Source organism: Lipotes vexillifer, unplaced genomic scaffold, assembly GCF_000442215.2.
Source record: "Lipotes vexillifer unplaced genomic scaffold, Lipotes_vexillifer_v1.1 scaffold444, whole genome shotgun sequence".
NCBI classification, from domain to species: Eukaryota; Metazoa; Chordata; class Mammalia; order Artiodactyla; family Lipotidae; genus Lipotes; species Lipotes vexillifer.
Window position 1 is genome coordinate 2,435,876 of NW_006793488.1, and position 24,088 is coordinate 2,459,963.

The 24,088-nt window shown below is 51.5% G+C and overlaps 2 protein-coding genes across 2 annotated transcripts in view; one reads left to right on the forward strand and one right to left on the reverse strand.

Moving 5' to 3' along the window:
• BMP6 (bone morphogenetic protein 6) overlaps window positions 1–6,916 on the forward strand; it is a 144,520-nt gene extending 137,604 nt beyond the window's left edge. The window contains exons 5-7 of the mRNA XM_007466389.1: window positions 5,601–5,677; window positions 6,486–6,596; window positions 6,688–6,916. Of these exons, the coding sequence (XP_007466451.1) occupies window positions 5,601–5,677; window positions 6,486–6,596; window positions 6,688–6,837 (338 nt within the window). The 3' untranslated portion in view covers window positions 6,838–6,916. The remainder of the gene's footprint in view (window positions 1–5,600; window positions 5,678–6,485; window positions 6,597–6,687) is intronic.
• Window positions 6,917–9,577: 2,661 nt separating this feature from the next.
• TXNDC5 (thioredoxin domain containing 5) overlaps window positions 9,578–24,088 on the reverse strand; it is a 23,547-nt gene continuing 9,036 nt past the window's right edge. The window contains exons 4-10 of the mRNA XM_007466390.1: window positions 19,792–19,888; window positions 17,441–17,556; window positions 15,981–16,067; window positions 15,249–15,392; window positions 12,306–12,388; window positions 10,747–10,876; window positions 9,578–9,700 (exon numbers count right to left, since the gene is read on the reverse strand). Of these exons, the coding sequence (XP_007466452.1) occupies window positions 9,578–9,700; window positions 10,747–10,876; window positions 12,306–12,388; window positions 15,249–15,392; window positions 15,981–16,067; window positions 17,441–17,556; window positions 19,792–19,888 (780 nt within the window). The remainder of the gene's footprint in view (window positions 9,701–10,746; window positions 10,877–12,305; window positions 12,389–15,248; window positions 15,393–15,980; window positions 16,068–17,440; window positions 17,557–19,791; window positions 19,889–24,088) is intronic.

The following is a 24,088-nucleotide window of genomic DNA, read 5'->3' on the forward strand; positions in this document are numbered from 1 at the left end:
CGCTCCGCGGCACGTGGGATCTTCCCGGGCCAGGGCACAAACCCGTGTCCCCTGCATCGGCAGGCGGACTCTCAACCACCGCGCCATCAGGGAAGCCCTCGATTGCTTTTTAAAATGAAAATCTCACTTGATTTACTCCACATCCCCTCCCCCGCCAGTACACACATAAATTTCTCTTTTAATCGAGAAAACATGTCATCTCTGATTTGGGTTTTCGTGGCATCACTGAATTATTCTCTTCCAAATCCCTTTCGGCATTTTGTTTTCAGTTTGATGAGTTTAAATTAAATATGAATAGTAAAGGTGCTCTAATTTGTAAGAAGAGGCAAGTACATCTGCTTTTTCTTGGTCTTCCCACCCCCACAGGCCCGTACTTTCAAACATGCTTTGTTCCTTTCAGCAGCACTGAGGCAAAGGGCTCCTAACAAATGGGCCTGGCCTCACCTGTTTAAAGGCCCAGACCCCCAAGAGAGTATTACTACGGAGGGTCCTCCTTCCCTCCCACTATCTTCAAAGACTCTCGCAAGCTGGTCCAAGAAATGGCCCAGGTTAGGCTCACTGAAGTGCTTTATCGGTTTGGCCCTTTCCTCCTTCCTTATTCTTGCCATTAATGGGAATGGAGGTGCAGAGGGGATTACTCTTGGAGAATGTGTTTCCAGAAAGATGGCCTGCTCTCCAGGGGAATGGACCATCGGTTTGCACTTTCTTTCCAGGCTACGGTGGGGCCAGATGTTGCTGGGTCTTCGTGAACCAGGTAGATGCTGCCGAGACAAAAAGCTGTGGTCTCGGGTGTGACTCCAGGCGGGACTTGCCCCTTGTAAGTCTTTCGGGAGGTTGAAGGAAGAGACGGCTTGGCCTCTGCTGCCCCCCGTCTTCCACAGTGGGCCGCTCCCAGGGAATTCATACTTTTCCACTGAAACAAACACCAGCAGCCGCCCACCAGAGCCCGCCCGCCTCTTCCCCTGCCCACCAAAACCTGCTCTCACACCTCTCCTTGGCCTTCAAGCTGAACTTCCCAAACACATGCACCGAGCAGTGGGTTTGGACCGAAGTCTCCCTGGACGGGTTTGACCTGCCCTGGCTTCTCTGTCGCTGTCTGCTCCGAGTGGATGTTGGAGGTTGGCCATGTCGCACTTCTCCAGTGGGCTTGGATATCGTCTGGACCATATTGTTCATCGTTTGACACGTGTTTTACTAGTCCTGGTCCAAGCCGTGCTGTGTAGCCCACTGGGGATTCTAGTGTCTCTGGCCATTCTTTCTGGCCTCCAGGCTACCAGCCAGCCCACCGCTCCTGTGGCACCCCATCCACGGCTCGCCGAGCTCTCATTGGGTGGTCTCGTTCTATCTGCTGCCATTCACCCTCTTTCATAGTATCTTTCTCTCAGCGTCCATGATTTTGTCTCCTGGGGGACTGACACCGCCTGACCGACCCATTACAAGGGTTGTGAACAAATGGCCTTGAGGGATGGTTCCATGTGGTGATTCTAGATTCTGTTCTGGCTCATTTTCCAAGATCTTTCCAAGACATCTTTGGGGGTGTGGGGTAGTGAATGTGATTTCAGTTCAGCTGGTGAGTCTGAGGTTTTCTGCCATGTCCACCAGCTGGCTGCCAACACCGTGACTGAGAATTGCTCTTTGTTTTGGCAGATGAATAGTTTTGAAACATTTTCTGCCACTTTGAACAATTCATGTCAAATTGGATTCGCTGACCTTTGGGCCTCGTTCACCCTTGACGTTCATGTTGCCATCACTCAGCCCTGCCGACTGTCTCTGAACCAGCAACTTCTCAAGACCCTCTCTCTTCTTTGGAATGAGCTCTTCATCGATTCAAATGCTACCTGTGAGCATCTCTTAAATTCTCCTTCTGTCTCTTTCCAACCCACCCAAACATGTATCCTTTTCTTAAAATTTTATTTATTTATTTGTTATTTTTGGCTGCGTTGGGTCTCTGTTGCTGCCCACGGGCCTTCTTTAGTTGCGGCGAGCAGGGGCTACTCTTTGTTGCAGTGCACGGGCTGTAGGCGAGCAGGCTCAGTAGTTGTGGCTCGCGGGCTCTAGGCGAGCAGGCTCAGTAGTTGTGGCGCACGGGCTTAGTTGCTCCGTGGCATGTGGGATCTTCCCGGACCAGGGCTTGAACCCATATCCCCTGCATCTTAACCTCTGGGCCACCAGGTAAGTCCCCAAACATGTATCCTTAAGGGTCCTGGGAGAAAAGGTGGCTCTGGTACATGTAAATACACTGTTGACCTTCTCGTTGCTGGTTCATATCTTCTATCCCTTGAACTTTCCAGTTGGGACCATTCAGTATGCTTCCAGCATAGGGAAGGTAACCAGAACTCATCACTTGCAAAGCAGTGATGTGGCTACTTTATTATGATGACTATGACATGTTTTGCTGTAAATTTCAGGGAATTTCAGTGCACAGACTAGGGGGTCTCATTCTCCTAGAGCAATCTTTGCTTGGCCTTTTAGTTCCTGGCAGGTGTCCCCTCTAGCTCAGCACTTGCTTCCATGGGTTGACATGCCAGAGATGAGAGGGCTCATCCACCATGGACACCCAACGCTTGGGAAGAATGGACACGGGTCAGGGCTGTGACTTAGCCGTGTATAGTTCTTCAAAGGCGTTGCGAATTTTAATGTGTCATTTTGATCTTAAATTCAAATTTTAGGGCCTGGAGCTTGGCTCCCAGATGTCTCAGTCAAGAGGTAGAGGCTCGTCCAGGGCTTTCTAAATGAAATCAGAACTTAGTTCTCCACAGCTGTGGAGGACAGGCAGGGCATGAGTGATTGGAAAGTTAGAATTGTTCCAAATTCCATATTTATAATACTTGACTCTCGTCTGCCATTACGCCCCTTTAGGATAAAAGTTATCAAGGAGTGAAGCCAACTAGAACCTGACCTTCTACTCCATCCCTAGGTTCACCCCTAATGAATGTGCTAATGGCCGGTAATGCTGAACAATAAAGAGGCGTGAACAGGTGCTGCAAGATGCCCGAATAATTCACCAACTACTACCAACTCCCGAGAGGGCACTGGGGGCCAGGGTCCCTCTAGGAAGGGACAGAGGTGCGTGAAGCAGGGAGTCTCAGGGCTCAGTCTTTAAGGAGAGCCTCTGTCTGTTTTCAAGATACTTAGCTCCATATTCTTTTATAATCAAGACCAAGGCTGAGATCAAAGCCCCGCTCAGATTAAATGGAGCTTATAAGACCTTGAAATCCTGCAGCCACAAAAGAACAGGACTTCACTGTTGCCTTTCATGCTAACCGTCCGGTTGTAAACAAAATTGAGCCTCTGAAAAGCAAGCTGTCCCCCCACTCCTGCCCCCCGCCCAACACTTTACGAGATTATTGACACCAGAAATCAAAATCCCAGTGTGGTCCCGGGGTCCCACAGTGTCAGTGGCACAGGAGCTGGGCTTCCTCCAGCAGGTTCTTAAGGCCCCGTTGATTCTGTGGGGTACGTGGGAGCCGGAGATTCCTTTGGGATAAGCTGGGCGGATCAGGCTGGAGACGGGGGAGGAGCGGCCAGCCCAGTGCAGACAGGGGTGCCATTTTAACAGCTGCCCTTTGCCCTTGCCCTTGTCATTCTAGGAGGGAAGGGAAATGAGAGCAGCGAATTGTTCCCTCTAAAAAACAAGCTTCCTCTGGGAAGACTCTGCAGCCTGAGCTCAGAAAAGCCGGGCTGTGCGGACAGCATGCTCTGTGCTCCTGCTGTTCTGGTGTTTTCCTGGCCGAGCATGGGGCCTGCAGCTGGTGTGGCCTGGGGCAGGGGAGGCGGTCAGCCCCCGTCTGCAGAAGCCTTCACGCTCCTCCCGTGCCCCCTGGTTTCTTAGGCCGCCCTGACTCTGTCTCTTTCCTGCTTCTTCCCCTCTCCAGTCTCCCCTTTGTTCCTCTCTCCTGCTCTCTTGGGGCTGGAAAGGACAGCAGGCCGGCTGCCTGGACCCCTGGGACTTGGGCCGAGCTGGGGCCGCAGGGATTCAGGTGCAGCCGCCTCCCTGGTGGCTGCCCGGCCCCGCCTGCGGCGTGATGGGGCCCCTGCCCTTCTCATCCCGGCCCCGCTCTCCTGAGAATCTCTTCTGCCCAAGGGAAGCGAGGGCCAGACTGCGGAGATGGCGGGGGTCGGCCAGAGCGCACTGTTGGCCGAGGCCCTTCCCCACGTCCCCTCGGTTCCGTCCGGCAGAAGCGGCACTGTCCCTGCCTGCGTCCCGACGCCCACTGGGGGCCCTACAGCCCAGTTCCGTCCTGATCCTGACGGCCTGGGGGGAGCACAGATGCCACCAGGTCAACGGCTTGGCCCCCTGCGGATGCCACCTGCGGTTCTGTCCCACTCGGTGAGATTCAGGGGTTCCCGCAACGCCCCCTCCCGGGTCTGCTGATTCACTGGAGCAACTCACAGGACGCAGGAAAGTGCCCCACTTGAGACTCCAGCTGGATTAGAAAGGACACAGAGGAGGGGCGGCCCTCTCCCCGGAGGACCCGGCGGGCCGCTCTCCCCGCGCACAGACATGCTCACCCCACAACCCCAGGCTCCCCCGAGCCCCGTGTCCAGAGTTGTCACGTGGGCCTCACGACTTGAACTCCATCTCCAGTCCTCCCCCCTTCCCTGGAGGTCAGGCTGGCCCGCGTCCCAACCTCTGATCACGTGGTGGTCTTTCTGGTGAGCAGCCCCATCCTGAGCTCTCCGGGGCCCCACTAGGAGCTGGATTATCACACAGGAAATTCCATGGTTTGGGTAGCTCTTCACGTGTCCTTAACTTCATTCCACCAGAACTGCTCTCTCTTCCTCTCTCTCTCCCTCTTTAACTGTCCCTTCTCTGAACTCCCGGTGGGGTTTCTCTCCAGCCCCTGCGCATGGCGTTCAGATTCTGTTTTGTACTGGCGTGAGCTCTGCACGTCTCACGGCACCCCGTCCGTTCCCTGAGTCTCTGGAGGCCAGAAGCCTTGCCTAACGAATCCTCGTGTTTCCCGTGGCACCTCGCAAGAGGGCACGTCACACAGAAGCCGCTCCGTCTGGCCTAGATGAGTCAGGGCACCCTTGTCCTCCTGCCAGCGGCCGGTTAATGAAGCCAGGCTAGCAGGTCCTGACACACAGAGCAGGTGCGCGCACTTCAGCCCCGCCCCGTCCCCACCTCCGGCCTCCCGGGCAGGCCTGGCTCCAGGGCGCCCCCTTCGGGAGGCTCTCCTGGCCCAGCAGCTGTCCTCCCGGCCCGTGCGCGGCTTCAGGACAGTCCCGGTTTTAGAAAGCGAGCGGAACCTGCCTGGTGTGTCTTGCCTGTGAATACGACGTCCCCCAAGTCAGGGCCCCGGGGTGTTTGGGGCATCTTGGTCCAACAGGGGATCCCGACAAACACGTTTCTTGAAAGGAGTCCGTTCAGGTCAGTAATGACGTGTTGTGTGCCAGTGTGCCCGGCAGTGACCCCAGAGTGGACGAGGCGGAGTAAGTCAAACACCCGAGCAGCTGGGAGGAGGCTGCAGAGCTGTGGGCGCCCCAGCTGTGTCTAGCGGGGGCCTTGTGCACGGCTGGCCCGTGGTTAACTGTCCAGGTAAGTTTGTAAGCGAAGAATGAATGGGTTAACTGTTGCATCTTCTGATCTCCAACAGATTACAACAGCAGTGAACTGAAAACAGCCTGCAGGAAGCACGAGCTGTACGTGAGCTTCCAGGACCTGGGCTGGCAGGTGAGTGCTCTGGACAGCAAGGGGGACGAGGGCCCTCTCTCGGTAGTCTCTTCTCATCTTAGAGGCAGCAGCCATCCTCAAAGACCTTGAACTTGAGGGCTGAGAAGTTTCCTCCTGTGAAGGTACTTAGGAGCCCTTCCAGATGCCCAGGTCTTGGAGTGGGGTGGCCAAAGGCCTGCCCACTCGTGCATGAAGCCCCCCAGCTCCTTTCCAGGTGCACAGGCGCCCTGTCCCTCCAAATCAGTAGCCCGTTTCCCAGTGCTCTTCTCTCATTCTCTCAGGGTCCACAGGGCCTGTATTGCTTTGGGCATGTAAACAAGTGTTCACTGTGCTTTGAGAAAGGGCTGGAAGAGCATCTAACAGTTAACTTCTCCAAGGGCCACATGCCGGTTCGCCCAGACTAGAAGCGCACCGATGCTCTGCCTCCCTCCCGAGGGCCACTGCTAGTTAATAAGAGAAGATGCAAATTCTAGGCGTCCAGTGATGGAAGATCGTTCCCATGTGCAGTGGCATTGCGGTGACAGGGAGTACCCGGGCTCCTGGAGAGGCTCCTTTGGTCCAAGTTCACGGAGCCAGCCACCTGCAGCCCTCCAGGCCTAGGCGGGCCAGGAGCAGGTCAGGGCCTTGCGGGCCTGTGGAAGGAGCGAGGGCTCCAGAGTCGGACTGACCGGGTTCACAGCCTCACGCTGCCCCTCGAGTGTGACCTCGACCTGCTGTGTCTGTCTCCTTAGCTGCCCCATGTGAGTGATAGCTTCTCGCAGGGTTCCTGAGGTGATACGAGGTGTGTGTGTACATCACTCTGTTGCAGGACTGGATCATTGCACCCAAGGGTTACGCTGCCAACTACTGTGACGGAGAATGCTCCTTCCCTCTCAACGCGCACATGAACGCCACCAACCATGCCATCGTGCAGACCCTGGTGAGCGCCGGCATCTCCACGTGACTGGGGAGTAGGCCCGGGCCAGGTATTGTTCCTAACGACACCTCCCCTCCTTCTGTGTTTGAAACAGGTTCACCTTATGAATCCCGAGTACGTCCCCAAACCGTGCTGTGCGCCAACGAAACTGAATGCCATCTCCGTGCTTTACTTTGACGACAACTCCAACGTCATCCTGAAAAAATACAGGAACATGGTCGTCAGAGCTTGTGGGTGCCACTGACTCAGGACGAGCTGCTGGGGACACATGCACTGCCTTGGACTCCTGCATCACATCTGCCTTAAAAGGCACCCGGAAGCACCGAGAAAGCGGGATAAGACGCCGACGCCATCTCGCGCTGGCTGCTGCCTTTCCGCCCTAACAGACATCTTAAAGGACCTCGTCCGTAACGTGCTCACGTAGTAAATGTCGTGAGTAGTTGTCGGTCTCTAGGAAGCTGAGTTTGAGTGTCTGTAGCATGAAGTCCGGTGACTGAAGAAACCTAACTTTGAAGGATCCCCTATGCCCCCCCCAAACCCACCCAAATTATTTTGCTTTAGATCAAGCTCTTCGTGGTTTTAGTAAGTAAATAGGGAAGATAATCTTAAAGTAAAATTCTTCTTGGCTCAGATAGCAGCGGGCTCAGTAGCTGCTCACAGGTAGATTTTGCAGATCATGGGAATGGGGAAAGAACGTCTCTGTTGAGCTCTCATCCCAGGGAGGTCGGTTTCTCACGTGGGATCAACAGCCCGGGAGGGAGCCGGGCAGCCCGCAAGTGCCTTTTGTCTCAGTCGTGCTGTTACATGTTTGTGCGGGCGTTTTGTCCGTGTGAAAATATCCTTATTTCAGTTCAACCACATCATTTCCACCCCCCACCCCCCCCCCCCCCCCCCCCGTAAAACAGAGACTAAAGTGATCCCACTTTGCGGCGAGGCTCCGGGGATGAGAAATCTTTTTAAAGCCATCATTTTAACCGAGCTACACGCCCGCACCTCTTCCCTCTTCCCTCGAGGGACGGCTCTTTGAAAAAGCACGTTTACGTCAGGAACGTCAGCCCTCATCTGTGTCGGTAAAACGGTTCCTTGCCCCTTACTGGACAGCGTCCCGCATCTCGGGGTTAGACCAGCACAGGCGATGAGCTGAGGAAGGGCACCCAGCCTTAGGAAGAGATTAGGAATGGGTATGCGGTTTAGGAACTGAAATCACGGTTTTCTCCTGTAGAAAGTAAAACTCAGATTAAATCTGAGAATATTTTTTAAATGTCTTTTTCACGATCATGTACTCGGAAACCAATTTCATACTAAACTGATTAAATAATACATTTATGATCTATAACTGCACTTACAGCTTTTTTGTAAATATAAACTATAATTTATTGTCTATTTTATGTTTTGCTGTAACATTTAAGACCAGACTTTTTTTTTTTTAAAGAGTTTATTTAGAAAGTATCATAGTGTAAACAAATTGTACCACTTTTTCTTTTTAAAACAAGACTCATGATGCAAAGATGAATCCACTCATGAGGATTGTGCTTCTCTAGAAAGTTGGGGTCTTTTTTAAAGAACATCTGTGAACCATACATGATTAATAAAGATTTCCTTTAAGGCAGAGGCTGGCCGGGATCCTGTTGTTGTCTGCTGTGGACAAGCGGACGGGGTCTTGTTTCTTAAGGTCCTGACCACCAGGTACTTTGTGCCAAGTGGCCACATCTCCTGAGCGTGGGCGGTGGGGTGACGAGTGTTATCACGAGGAGCACCTGATGGCAAAGGACCTACAGGCACATATGCCTTGAGGGAGCCTCGTCCTACAGCTGCGGACTTCCAAGGGTGAGGATAAACATGCTCCTTATCAACCAGGACGGCGTGGGTTATGAGGCCACCGGTAACGTGGCCTACTTCGGCCCTGCCTCCCTCCCTCCTTTGACCTTGAGGTCAAGTTAATCCCACTCTTCTTACAGTAGAAGACTGAGCTCCTCGCAGGCAGGCAAAGTACAGGACGCGGCCTCGGAAAGGACTGCGGAGTCCAAAGCTGCTTCTGGTTGGGGCTTCATCGTGGGGCTGCAGGGCTTCCTCGGTCCCCGATAGGCAGACCGGGGAAAGCTCCTGCCCCAGGTGGCCAAGCCGAGCAGAATCTTCCCAGGAGTTAACAGAATAGTCGGGACGAGCCTTGTGGAACTTTCCACGTGAGACACTGAGCCTTAAAGTTCACGTGGACTCTGGCTTCATGTTAACTAATGAAATCTCTCACTCAGGAGGGACAGAAGTATCCGTTGAACAGTACTAAGCGATTGGTCCAGTATCAACACACACACACACAAGCCTATGGCATCAGCATGATCTTACTCAGGCACGCGTCAGGAGTACCACTGTTTTCATTAGGGCTCACCACTCTCCGTGAGAGAGAGAGAGAGATATCAACAGAGACGGAAGATCCAGGAGGGGCTGGGAAAGTGGCTCTTCCAGAGGCGACGGGGTTTTGTGTTTTAAATCTGCTCCAAGCTACGGACCAACCACGTTATTGACAAGTCAACTGGGACCTTCAGATCGGAGCAACGCGATACCGCCACAAGGCAAGGCCACCTTTCCAGAACTTGTGCGCGGATGGTTCGAAAACTATGCATCGGATGATGCTTTCACCAAAATTCCTACTCCAAAGCCAAAAACAGTCTGGCAATTGGAATTTCCTTGACTCTTTTAGTCTCAAAGGAAACCATTTAGATTTCACCAAGAGAAGGTTAAAGGGGATGGATGGTAGCTTGCCACTGAAAATATTTAGTTTGCAAAGGGATCATGAGTTACACATTTACTTAGAGAAACCTAAGAAAGAATTTGTGGAGTGTGTTGGCTTAAAGAACACACACATGGAGAAGATAGCACAAGTTTAGTGCGTTCGGATCTCTGAGTCACCACCGCAAGGGACCAGGCAGCAGCCGCAGGACTGAGCTCCTGCCCAGGGCCAGGCAGGAGACAGCTTCCAGCCGAGCTCACAGTTCATCCTTCGCCTGGCGCAGGACAAAGTGGTGCAAGGAATCCAGGTCTCGACCCCCGCTATGCTCGCTGACTTTTTTGCCTCCGCGGAAAAGCAGCAATGTGGGATAACCTCGTACCTTAAAAAAAAAAAAAAAAAAAAAATAAAAACAAACACAAAGTTGCTTCTTAAATAAAATCAGAAAAGATCCTGGAGTCGTGCCCAGGGAAGTCTATAGTTAAATTTTCAGAACGTACAGACCATCAAAAAAGTACCTAAGAGTTCAGAAAGCAGAGCCTTGGGGCTCTTTATTCACTTTCCAACCCAAACCTACTTTCAAGATTAGCAACAAGGAGTGACTTCACCCTAGAGTGGAGTCTTGCCTGGGGAGCTGGTGTGGATGGAGGGGGCCTGAGGCTGCATTTCCAACAAGCTCCCTGGCGACACCAGGGTGCTCTGTGGTCCACGCTGAGTAGCAGCAGGAGCCTCAAGGATGCACACTTGTCAGCACAGCTCCCCTTTCTCTTTAAAGCACCAAAAAAAAAAAAAAATTTTTTTAAATGACTAGCATCTTCTAGTAAGTAGACGACGTCTGTGCTACATACATCTATTCTAATAAACTCCAGAGGCCTCAAAAATGTTTTAAGAAAAACAAACACCACAAACGGAAAAATATAAATTGCAAATCTTCTGGGCTATTCGATGGTGCTAACAGCTTGGAAAGAAGGCAACAGTTACATAAAGAAGCCAAGCCTGGCCCACTGGTGTGGCCCTCTCAGGGGAAGTGTAGGATCAAATACTTTCTGCACTGAGCGCCGCCTTGTGTCTGTGTGTGCGACGAAGGCTACAAGCCAGCTGACCGTTTAGCCAATGAGAGTGGCCACGCAGGTGGCGCCCTGCCCTCAAGCTCAGAGTCTCAGGTACTGCCAGCCTTTTGCCCAGGTGGCAAGGCCTGAAAACCCCCTCTGAACTGTGTGCACTCAAAGAAGACACAGAAGACAGCCTTTCCTTTGAGAGAGCAGCTCTTTTGCTTCTCAAATGGGAAAAAAAAATCCCCAAAGGACACAAAAAACTCTTCGTCGAGAGGATGAGTTATCTTGGTTGAGTCCACAATACCAAATTACAGCTCCACTTGGGATCCGCCCCCAATTCTGTCCCCATGAGTTTCCATCCATGTGGACCTACCGAGTACTTGCTGCAGATGTTCCGTTCTGCAGTGCAGTCCAACTCGGCGATCTTGACCTCCGCCAAGCCAGGGAATTCCTTTTTAGAGAGTTCCTCCCAGGTAGGAGCCAGGTTCTTACAATGCCCACACCTGGGGACAGAACAGCGACAGCTTTGTTGAGGTCCCGTCAAGCTCACTCGCCTGCACTTCACTGCCCAGCCTGTTTCTTCTGTAGGAAGCAGCCAACAGCTGCCTAGAAGTTGATAAACCGGCAGGTTCTCCTGCGGGGTGCGCTATCATCCCCCCAAACCCCCCACTGCACCTGCTTGTCCTCTCCCATCCCAAACACGGAATTCAAACCCAAGCCAGGGCAGACTTTCAGACAACCTGACTGAGCAACAAGATGGTCTGAAAACAGCTTCAGCTTTGCAACCATCTCTACGATGCGGTAAACTGGGGGCTTTTAAAAAAATCACCTGAATGCCAAAAACAGATTATATTTCTTACGGTCTTAAATGTTCAGAAGAACTTCCAAGCTTCCCTGAAGCTTCCAGGCTGTGGTGTGAGCACTGAGGCCACTAAGTTTGGTTCAAACTCTCCTTCCACCTGTTACTATACCCGCTTCCTGACCATCTTCCCCTCTGTGACCTGCTCCCCTTCGATGAAAGGGGCTCTTCTGTCCTTGTACGTGATCTGTACAGCTTTAGGTTTTTTTTAAAAAAAAAACTAGAAAATGCGTGATAGTTTTAAAGGCATTATTTACTAGTGATTTTACTCTTTAAGAGTAAAACCTGCGCAAGTCGTACAGGTCACTCGTTAACTTTTTTCTCTCTGCTGTTACTGTTTCTCATGAATACGCGCAGTGAAACAAAGTGAGAAGCGAAAATGGCACATGTGTGTTTGTGTTCAGAAACAGGCTCTCTCTCTCCTCAACGCTTTTTCCAAACGGGTTGTTTCAAGACAAAGCGTTCTCCCCGTTTTACAGCTGAGGAAAGTGGGTTCAAAGGATTTAAAGGGCATCCAAAGCCGCAGTGGTTCACGGCACATCCTGGAACCTATCGTCTTCCCACCGACTGCGGTTGCCGTGGTCTCGGGCTCCAAGCAGCCCATCTCTGCTCTGGTCCCCGACGGGCCAGGAAGGTCAGGTGACTGACAGACTGCATGGCTCTAACGGAAAGCCGAGCTCTACTCGATTTCTCTACAACATCCAGAGAGACTAAGGGGCAGAGCTATTAATACCTCAGGATGTTCACGGTGTTTTTAACCCCAAAAGCCATCTATTTGGCAAAGTGCCCAGATACCACAAAACTTCAGTGTTGTATGGCCACGATAATAAGTCTCCAGTTTTGTTTTTTCCAGAGCAGACTGAGCTTTAAGTTAACCTCATTCTCCATAACTTTATGAATTACCACCAAACTTTAACATATATAATGACAACATTTCCTTTTTCCCTATAGCATAACTACAAGTAAATGGAGTATCTGCCCAACACCGAGTCCGGAGGGTTGGCCTATGAGCTGAAAAATAGGATGTGACTCAAGTGCACGAGGACAAAGTTTCTAATTCAACAGCCACTTACCATGGGGCATAAAACTTGACGAAGGTTATGCCTTCTGCGATGGTGTCATCGAAGTTATTTTCCGTCAGTGCCAACACGGTGCCCTTGGGGGAGGGAAAAGCCACAGTTCAAATACACCACATAGAGCAGAGCGGGGATCATGCTTTGGGATCGCAGAAATACAAGTCCATCATCTTTTAAAATGCTGTGATGTGTGCTCCGAGACCACACACAGATACCTACACAACTCACTTTTCACAAGCTCCACAAAAGGGCAGTGACTCATCATCACCGGTCCCACGGTCCTGAGCCCAGGAGATGCTGCGTGGAGGGGACAGGACACGTCCAGCGTCCTGCCCCCAGCCAGCCTAGGCAGGTTCAGGTGCAGCCGCTGTCTCCAGGGCTCTGGGTGGGCAGGGCCCAAGCATGCGCCTCCCGGGCTTGGAGCCTCGGACACTGACCGAAGTCCAAGCTGACCGGCCTCCCTGAAGTCTGTACACACTGCTTTCCCCACCGACTCTATCGTTCTCATCCTACAGATTCATAATTATCTTCTCTATGTGATAGAAGGACCTCAGTTACACAAGCATAGGCAATATGTGCTTTTACAGATAACAGGCTGCTTTCCATTTTTAAATTCAAAGTAAATGTGAAAACTGCTCATTTGAACTCAGGCTGGAGAATTCAGGGCAAAGGTGCCACACGGCAGTCTGCTCTAAAGCGGTTCTATCTTGAAGGCTCTTCACAAAATTATGTCTATGTGTTTTCCTCCAAAACTGGATCTGTGATCCTCTCGTGAGAATATGGATGATGGGGACTTTCCTGGTGGTCCAGTGGTTAAGAATCCGCCTTCCACTTCAGGGGAACATGGGTTCGAGCCCTGGGCGGGGAACTAAGATCCCACACGCTGCGGGGCAACTAAGCCCACGTGCTCCAGAGCCCACGCGACACAACTACTGAGCCTGCACGCCGTAACCGAAGATCCTGCGTGCCTCAACGAAGACCCGATGCAGCCAAATAAATAAATAAATAAAAAGAATATGGATGATGTATCACGTGGCAAAGTGTACCAGGGCTGCCCCACTCGAGTCCAGCACCAAGTACCACGTGTCTGTGACCAGGACACAGGGGCACTGAGGGAGCCATCCAGACGCTGCCATCTTTATGTCCAGAAACATGACACCATACTCACTGAAAGACCCACTTAGTGGTGGAAAACCTTATTATAAATAGAAACCCTTCTGGGTTTGACAAAAACATCCACAGTATATAATTATACTCGATGTGGGGTGACCTTTATAACCACCATGACACACGCTCCCTTGACGCGTGGTCCCTTAACTACGAAATCGTTTGTTTACTTCTTAAACCAAAACTTCCACTTTTAACTAACACCCACGCAGTCCCCAACCTACAAGCGTCCCACTAGGGGCTGGGCCGGGCCTGGGGGGCGGAGGCACCATCACAGCCCCACCCTGGGAGGATGGGGCCCGCGGCTGCCGCCTCTCCAAGCCTGATCCCCGGGCCCCGGGCGTGACGGCCCCAGCGAGTCACGATCGCTCCTGTAAATGCTGAGGCTGGACAGTCACCAGGGAGGCGTCCTCCACAGGACCAGGGCCGCCCTGCCCACCGTCCCGGGTAAGAACCTGGCGTGCTGTGGCGGCAACACAAGGATTCGGCTTTGGAAATACACTGACAGACAAACAGGCCTTATGTACGGTTCTCGGCTGGGAAATCCGAGCACGGCTTTCCTGGGAAAACGCTATTCTGTCTCCCCCGAATCATCTCATCTTCACCCACGGCTTCGGCGTCGGTTTCTACCTACAGGAGCGGATGCTGGAACCTCCTCGTCTAGACAGGCATCCGGCTTCAGCTCCGGACTCTTACCTGTCGCCATGTGCAGACCGCCACAGCCCTGGAAGCAACACCTTGCAAAGGGACCCATCGCCGCCAGCCTGTCTCTCCCTCCCTCCCCTCCCCCATCCCGACTGCACAGGGGGAGCTGGAAGCCCCTGCCCGCCGTCCCCGCGTCCTTCGTCTCCAGATACAGCGGTTTCTGTCTCGTCCACACAGGCTGCAGCCAGCCGGCTTTCTTAAAGTCCACGTCGGCTCCAAGCCCTCCACTGGCTCCCTGCAGACCTGAGATCCACGGCTGGCGGACAAGGCCCTCCGGGGGCCAGCCGCCGGCTCCCTCTGCATCCCGCACGGTGCCCTTGGCCTCCTCGTGCCCTCTTCACTCCTGCCGGCTGACGCGCCGCCAGGCGGCCTTCCCCACGGCTCTCCGGCCAACACCGACTCACCCGTGGGGTGGCGCTCCCTGCCTCCCCGCCCCGGCCTGCGTCGCAGTGCCGACATCTTCACGTGTCTCCCGCTTCCCACCCGCCACTCTCCACAGGCGGAAAACAACCTCATTCGCTTTGTGCCCTGGCGGCCTAGGACAGTGGCTGGAACGCGACAGGTCTTGATAAACGCAAAACGAACGAACGTGAAACCTTACGCTCTGAATATATGAAGAGGACACCTCGATAAGTCAGCGATTGTCTGGACAAATGAAATAGCCTACAGTGATCTGCCTCTGACGTTCCAACGCGCAGAGCCTTTCTGCTGCAGCTCTTTCAGGGGCCTTTACCACCTTGACTGCAGCAAGTTATGGAAACGAGCAGAACGGGCCCAAGAGGCAACAGCCCAGCTTTTACAGCAAATGCCTTCAAGTTAGTGAGTGCTGAATCAAAGGGAAGAACTGTCCAGAAATGTTGACACCCAATGCTCGCAGGATCCTTTGTCTCACGCCTACTCCAGGTTCTTTAAAGGGAAGCTCTGTCTGCACTGACCCCCTAACAAGCATGTGAAAGGAGTTCAAGAAAACGCTGTGTTGAAAAGGGGACCCCAGCCCCCCATGTGAATGACCGACCGTGTGCTGTGCCTGCGCTGTCGCTCAGAGGCGGGAGCTGACCGTGCACCCACCTGGTCGGCCGCGGTCTCAGCGGCCAGCGCGGGGGCCTCCGAGGGCTGGGCGGGCTCCGGGGCGCCCCTCTCCGTGCTCTGGAGCTGCGATGCCACGTACTCCCTCAGCGACTCCAGATCCCGCTTCCCCTTGTACTGATCAACCTGTCCGGGACACGGGCCACACGGAGACACGTCAGGGCTGTGAATCCTCAGCCCTCCACCTGCCCACACACGACCCGCCCCCATCGGACGTCTCTGTCTGGGTGTCCCAGCTCTGTGGTGTCTGCTGCTCAAAGGTGAAGGCAAAGCATAGATGATCATCTGCAGTTCGGCTCTGGGCAAAGAACTTTACAGCGCCTTCCTTCTGCAGAGCTGAGCGTTTCCCAAGTCTGGGCGCTGCCCACCGGCCAGGGACGAAGCCGGCATTTAAGAGCCTTACCAAGAGCGAGCGCTGACCCCTCTCGAAGGTCGTAATCAGAGCAGTTACCCTAGGACTGTCGATCCGGCTTATTCTAGAGTTAACCTGAGTCAGCTGAGATGCTTCGGAAGTGCATAACGCCTGATGGTTTCTCTCAACCCGCCAGGCCTTACCAACAAAGAGAAAGACATTCTCGCTCCGTGATGCGTATTCCTTTAAACCAGTGCCCAAACAATCTGTGCTGGCAACGCGCCACCCCTGTTAAACCACTCGACCGTTCAGCGGTGGTTAAGACACACATCTTGTCTCAACACTAAGACCTGAAGACGTACCTTTTTACCGTCTCGGAACCAGAGGAGAGCAGGATAACCTCGGACCTGGTTTCCTGAACAGAGTTCATGGTGCTGTGTGCAATCAACCTAGAAATACAGATCACGCGCCCAGTCAGTTTCTCCGCGAGCCTTCCTGGTAAATGGGCTCTTGGACACTCAGTACTTTTTCAAAGAAAGAAAATTTCTAAAACTCCCCATCTGTAGCATCTCTGCCAGCAAGTTAGAGCTTTTGGAGAGACTTTACCCCCAAATACACCTGAGCTTAGGGAGCAGAGTGATGGGATTTAGAGACATGATTTCTTTTCACTCAAAAATGCCAGTTTTGGGGGAGCAGTAGTTTACCCTGAGCAGGTCAGCAGATGGAGAGAGGGAGCCTAGCCTGACATCTGGAGAAGGGGACGGCCAGCTGTCATGGACAGAGACCCACGCCAGTCACAAAGCTAGCTCAGAAATGTATTCTCAGGTTCAGGAATTTAAAATAGGAGTATTTGGAATATAATAAAGATAAAACTGAAAAGATGTCAGGTTAAGTGTTTAACACACAACAGTGAAAACTTCATTTCACAATCATTACAATTTCCTAGGCATCTGCTCTGTGCCTAGCGTCGTGCTCAGCATTTTACCGTCACCCTCACCACCGCCCCAGTCAGATCACGTCTTCGTTTTGCGAAGGGGGAGACTGAGGTGTGGAGAAGCTGCTTGAGGGTGGCCGGCCAGGTCTGTCCAAATCCCACGTTTATGCTTTTGGCCATCTCACTGTGCTGGGCACATCACCTTATTAGGTACAGTTCCTGAACATGCAGCATTACTCCTGTATATAAATCAGCCCCCGGCAGGGTAGAAAATGAGATTTTTATAAAAGCAATTCAGGCAGGGTGTCTGGTAGGTGCTGGAGGATGGACAGATTAAAAGTGCTTGAAGGCCCAGAAGCTGCTCTAGATATTTCCCGAAAACCCAGTTGTCAATGCATCACTTCTGGCTTCCCTACGTAAAGTGGGAAAGAATTCCTGGCAGCAGGGCAAGCCAGGGCTCCCCACGGGCGGGTCTTCTGCACGCAGGCTGCACACAGGGTGTGAGCACAGAGCCGAAGGTCCTTTTAGGAAAGAGCTCTTGGGTGATTTCGACTGTGGATGGTCCCCAAGTACGTCCAGTGAACGTTCTCTAAGGCTCTGCCCCATATCTTTGCAGAAAGGGCTTTGGGGCTGCCAATTCAGAATTGGCCATTGCTTCAAAATAAACAAAGGAGCCAAAGCCATAATTTATCTCTAGACTGTGGAAAAGCCAGCACACTCGAAACCCGGCTGCCATCTGTGAAGGTGAAATGAATTATCAAGTGGCACGCTAAATGGAATTAATAAATCAAGTTTGCGACTTTGTGCACAGAATGAATAATGGGCTACTCAGCTAATTAATCCAGCCAAAGGCGGTCTATTTCCGGTTTAATAAGGGCTTTCACTTACCTTGCCAATCTTGACAGTTTCGGAATGTTCAAGGCCCAGAGCCAGCTGCTCCCAGGTCGGAGCTAGAGCTTTGCAGTGACCACACCACGGAGCGAAGAACTTGATAAAGTGGTCTCCTGCGGGGGGGCGGGGGAGGGGAGAGGGAGTGAGAGAGAGTTACACCCACCCAACTAGAGCGTGAGTGGAAGCGTCTCATCTTTGTCCTCCTGCAAAGCTCAGTTCAGCACGAACCCTTGAACTGGTAAAAAGTGACTCCCCATCACATATGTCTCTACCCATGAGTTCATAACGATCCTTAAAAACCAATCTGTCATCTTTGCAGGACAACAGGGACCCAACTCATTATTCGGAAAACGGGCGATAAAGGGAAGGAATCAGGCACTTAGCCTGTCTTTCCCACGTGAACTGCACCGCTGGATAACCAAGTGATAAACGAGGGCAAGTGTCTCCTGCTGTAAAAATGAAGAAGGGATGCTTGAATTACAGCAGCAGGCTTTGCATCCCTCGTGCGTTACGGCTCTAGGCGGTGACGGACGAGGCCACTGACGTCACAGAGAGACTTCCCAGCTACGCAGTGTTGCTCACACCCCCCCAAAACATCAAACAGAAAGTGATAAAGTCCCTAGATTCAACGGCCAACTCACAGGGAACAGAGACATCAGGGTGACGTGGACAGGGCGACCGTACTCCACACCATGATGCAAGTGGCGGTTTCCCTGGCGGGGCACGGGAAGCGAGCAGGTTTCTGTCTTGAGCCGGGTGACGGCTCTATGACCATTCACTACACCCTACATTGTTTTCTGTATCTGGGTTTTATTTCACAATAAGATAGAAGATCTAAAAAGACTGAATATCACTCCGCTTGGCTAGGAAAAAAGCAAGCCTCACAACATCATGATTTAGGCACTGAAAACTCTTATCTAGGCTCTCCTACCTTGACCAGCCTAGGGCCAAAACAGTGTCAGGCTGAGGCCAAACCGAAATTAGGCTGTGGCCAAGGAGAGAACCAACCAACGGACGCTGACGTGTGACTCAGGCTCAGAGTCGGACTTTGCCATGGCAACGCTCACGGCGGCATCTTGTCACCGCGGCAATGATGCGTTCGAGGGAAATGGGGAAAAAAACTTGCTTCAAAATCAATACTGTAAATCCACTATACTCCAGTTAAGAAATTTAAATAAAAACATTTTAAATATACATGAGCAGCTGATCTGCAAGGCTGAAACCACGTCTCCAGACAGGTGTGTCACTACTTTGTGCTGTGAGGTGGAGACAGGAGGCCCAGCAGCTGAGTCAGGGTGGGGCCGCACCGCTCTCCGAGACCCTCATGGCAGCAGCACGAGGCCACGGCGTGTGGGCACACGGCCCCTCGGTGGGCGACCTGCTCGGGGGGCGGTCAGGGCTGGGCTTCGGACGGTGGTCTGTCACGGGGTGGCCCCGGGAGCGCATGCTGCAGGGATCCCAAGCCCGTCTCAAATTAAAGCGACTCCCCTTAGGATAGAAACCCTGTCAGAGCATCTGTACCAATTAACTAGCCACCTTTAATTAAAAACGGCTGAAAGCATCGCCACAAGCGATGTCAGACCTTAAATGGGGTGTATTTCAACTACCAGCAAGCAGGAAGCTTCAGGGCCGGACACAATTTTAAGCCCTCTTAAGAGCGTTTCCAACCCCGTCTCCCAGGAGGATTTCTCTCCATGACAGCATCTGAGAGGGCAGGTCAGCAAGGAGGCTGAATGCACTTTCAAGCCTTTCACTGCTGAGCCAACACTTCCGAACGTGTGAAGAAAGGCCTTACACATTATTAACATGAGAAATCGTACTCAGGTCATTCTGACATTTAGGAGACTATTTTCAAAAAATGAGATATGGTATCGAAAAATATTTTAAGTGTAAAGAGCACCTACGCTGATTCGATTCGTGTGTTATAATGGTCCCAATAAATTCTGGTTTAAACAGGTAAGAGAAACCTTTGTTTCTGCGTCAGGTCAATAAGCATATGATTAACATTAACATAAACAAACACACTCCTATCCAAGGACGCACTGTCCCGCCAGTACACAAGTAAGTGCACCCACTCACCATCAGTGAGCTTTCCACACCTGAGGCTTTAGCTTAGTATTAGAACTGGCCCTTCCCTAAGGACAGAGACAAAAGGAGAAATCATCTCCGAGAGGAAGAGCATTAAACACTGATGTCATCGGGGTTGGGGGAGAGAAGCTCTTGACAAGTGCCACCCATGCTGCGGCCCACCAGCCCTCAAGCAGCAAGAGGAAAAGCCAGGCCCCCCAGGAGGACGGCCCCGGGCAGGGGTGCCCAGAGGTGCAGAGCCGGTGCACCCGCCCGCCTACCTTGTGCCACGTGCAGGTCAAAGTTGCCGGCCGAGAGCTCGTACAGGCCCTGCTTGAGCTCGGGGGCTTGGGGTGGCTCCGCCTCGGGCTCCGGCGTCTGATGGGAAGAGATGGAACAAGGGTTACTGGGAGTGTGTGTGCGGAGACCCAGTGGAGCCCATGGAGGCGTCTGTCTGGAAGCTTCTATGCTCCCCTCTCTCCCCTGCCACCTCGAGGCTTCGAGGGACACCTGCTGTGTTGAGGTGGCGCCCCGGGCAAAGAAGCGACTTTGTCACCCTTGGCAAATGCTCGAGGACCGATGCTCCAGGCAGCTGGGCGACGGCCTCCTTGCCCCAACCCGTCCTGTGCTGTCCCCAAACCCTACCCAACAGAGCAGACAAACTGAAGGACGGGCCACGCCAAACCAGCACCCTGTCCCGTCCTTTGAAACATGACCTGAGACGTCTTGTAAAATACAGAAGGAAGCAGCACCCAAAGACACAGAGGGAGCAAAAGGGACACAGCGGGGGACAGGACACCATCAGAGAACAGGAGGGCCTGGCCATCCTTTATCTACACAAACATAAGAAAACCTGTGAAGGAAGGTAAAACTCTGCAGGGCTGATAAAAGAGAAAAGGTGACGAGAAAGAAGATTCAGGTGGACGGAAGGCAGCAAAGGGAAAACCACAGGGCAAACATGGGCTGCACTTTTAGCAAGAATACAGTTCACGGGGCTACGTTTGGGACAGAAACACAGTGAACGGACGAGAAGTGGCATTTCTCCAGTACCTGGAAGACACCAGTGTGACTACTAACCACTAACCACTCTACCACACCATTCAAAATGGCTCAACTGTTTAGGCCGACACAGCCACGGCCTGCAAGCAGAGGTGAAGAGACCACTGAATCCCCACTGTGCTATAGACACGTGGGTGTGTATTACTCAGTTTTTATCTAGCGGTTCATATTTCTATTAAAAAGAATATCTAAGTTAAGTCTTTAAAAGCTTTCAAAGTGCTGACAGCTCAAAGCTGGGCAGTAAAGCACCATGAAGTTTTCTTGTCCACTACTGGCTTGACAAAACTTTCAAAGTGCTAAGTACCCAGACAAAAGGATGCCCAAGAGTGCTGGCTAAGTGAACAGTCAGTTAAGTTCCAATAACATGAAACAAAAGACTACAGGTCACCCCGTATAAGACGTTCAAAGGGCTTGCAGTAGTAAAATGTCCATTTATGGCACGGAAGGAGCATGTGCCTCGGTGGCACGTAGGGATGGCCATTATGGGAACACCCCAGTGTATCACAGAACAGTCACCCTCCCCTCTCCCTGGGCTGGTGACAATGTGGGCTTATAGAGTCTTAAGAAAGCGATCTGGCAGTATTCACAGGGGCCATAAAAGTGGTCTTGCTTTTTTATTTTTTGCCTTGCAATTTTATGTCTGGGAATATATTCTAAAAAGTCACTCCAAAGTAGAAAAGAAAAATGTCCTTTACAAAGATAAAAATGTTCCTTATAGCATTTCTGATGACAGAAAAAATATACACAACCTAAATGTCCATATGGACAGAGAAGAGCTGAACTATGGCAAACCCATGATATAAAATATGATCAATATAGATGATTCAGCTATATAAAAAGATTAATGAAATGAACCATGTTTATTTGATTATGACTCTGTTTAAGGAAAAAATACAGAAGGAAACATGGAAATATAAAAATTGGGGTACAATTTAAGAAATGGCAGGTTTTCTTTTGACTTCCTTTAATACTGCCATAATGCTAGGAAGGAAAAATCTAAATTTATCCTGTTTAGAGATGAAAATGTATATATTAAGTTATTTAGACATAAATACAGGTGAAGATTTTTAAAAGTTTTTGCTTAAACGGCAAAATTCATATTGAAAAGAATTTTGGTTTTTGCAATATTAAGTCTGAATATTTGAACTTTTCTATAATAAGGCACCCTGTCATCATTTCTAGCAATTATCTGAGATCCCCACTGCTCTGAGACACAAAGATATGGCCAGTGGGTAACTGAGGTCTCAGGTGGGGAGGGGTGGGTTCCATGTGGCCACACCCCCGGGGTACCCCCCTGAGGATGGCTACGTGAGCCTCAGCCTGGCTGCCCCATCCCCAGCCTGTGCTTTGGGCTCCGCTCCACAGAAAAATGTTCGGCTCATGAGATGAAGTCTTTCTGCCATCCTGACACTGGCAGATGGTTTTGTGAATAAAGTCATCATAGAAGACTGGCTTTTTGCTGAAAAGTTTACTTTAAATGTCTTTGGAGACCATGAACTCCCCTTTAAAACTGGCTTCCGGGCTTCCCTGGTGGCACAGTGGTTGAGAGTCCGCCTGCCGATGCAGGGGACGCGGGTTCGTGCCCCGGTCCGGGAAGATCCCACGTGCCGCGGAGCGACTGAGCCCGTGAGCCATGGCCGCTGAGCCTGCGCATCCGGAGCCTGTGCTCCGCAACGGGAGAGGCCACAGCAGCGAGAGGCCCGCGTACCGCAAAAAAAAAACAACAAAAAACATCTGGCTTCCTCCCCTCAGAGGACATTTCCACAAAATAACAAAACAACTTGCAGTTTAAATCTATGTGAAAGTTACACCTGCTCCTGCAGCTTTCTTGCCATGGTGACAAAGATGCAAATTTACGCTCCGCCAGGTTTGTGGTTTTCCCTGTTGCCTAAAGTTAGACACGTCTCTGGTCAACACTCATTCAATACCGTATGCCGACATTCTTCTCCGTGTGGTTCTGAACTTTCAAAAATGTGAGGTAAAGTAGCACTTGGGAAGCAGCTGGGTTTCTGATTAGCTGTGCCCTCTACACAGAATCTGGGGGACAGCTGAAGGACCACACCCTGGAAGATGACACCAACAGCATCAGGACCTGATGCTGGAGCCCAGACAACCTTCAGGTCAGGGAGCGCCTGGAGCCCAGACAACCTTCAGGTCAGGGAGCGCCTGCCTGATGCAATCCCACAGTCTTACTCCAGTGCTGGACTGGACATTACATTCAAAGACTTCAGATGCTCTTAATATTTTCATCAGAAACGTACAGCATGGGAACACTGGCCATCTTTCTATTCCCGTCAAAATACAGCTCAGCCTCTGTGGGCCTGAGCATTCAGCATTAATCCGAAAGCACCACACACGAAGGGACACTTACTGCAGGGCTCACAATCGCAGTGATTTATAACAAAATTAAGGCTCCTAACATCAGCTGGAGGAGGATTACAGGTTTTTCTTTGTAACACTCTACATATAACTATTTCTTTAAAAAATATCTCAGTGACACAACATTGTAAATCAACTATACTCCAATTAAAAAAAAAATCTCAGAAATCATACAGTTTCCACAATTTCCTGATATTATCCTTACCGCGGGGGAGGCCATTAAGACATGAAGAGTATGAAGGGTATTGAATTCTGTTATCAGCAAAGCCGCTTAGGGCCGTGGGGCTGAGGGTTGAGAAGAAAAGGGAAGATTCACACTGTGGGTACGGCCCGCGGGAGCAAGGTCCCGGGGGAGGAAGGGCGGGGGCCTGGCCCTGACCCTGGGTGGCCATGAGTCCATCTCGGGTGCTGAGGAATTACTGCGAGCTGAATTACATGTGAAGGGGGCACAGAGGGTATGTTAAAAAGTAGTAAGTCCTCATCTGTGGGCTGCATCCTGAAATATTTACACATGACACTGACTGTGCAGCCAAACGCAGGGCGGGGAAGCAGGGGAGACAAAATAAGGCCCACAGAATGGGAACCATTGTCGAGGCTCAGGCGGGCACGCGGGGCCACCTTCCCTGCACTCCTGCCCACCATTCATTAGACTCCTCTTTCTGCTCTGGTGCCTGTTTGAACTTTTCCATAACAGAAAGTTGTTAAAAGTTCATCTTTTCCCACTTACATAAGGTACTTAGAGGAGCCAGATTCACAGAGGCAGAAAACAGAGCGCTGGGCGCCAGGGACTGCCAGAGGGGGAGGGGAGTCAGGGCTTAACGGGGACAGGGTTTCCTTTCGGGAAGACGGAAAATTTCTGTGCATGGACGGTGGTGACGGCGGCACCACGTTCTGAATATATTTATACCACTGAATTGTACGCTGAAAAACAGTTAACAGGGCAAATTTTATAGTGTGTGTATTTTATCACGGTAAAAAGAAAAACTGAGAAGAAAAAAAAAGTGAACCTTTACTTATGATAAAAGTTGCTTTAAGATGGTACTTAAGGCTTCCCTGGTGGCGCAGTGGTTGAGAGTCCGCCTGCCGATGCAGGGGACACGGGTTCGTGCCCCGGTCCGGGAAGATCCCACATGCCGCGGA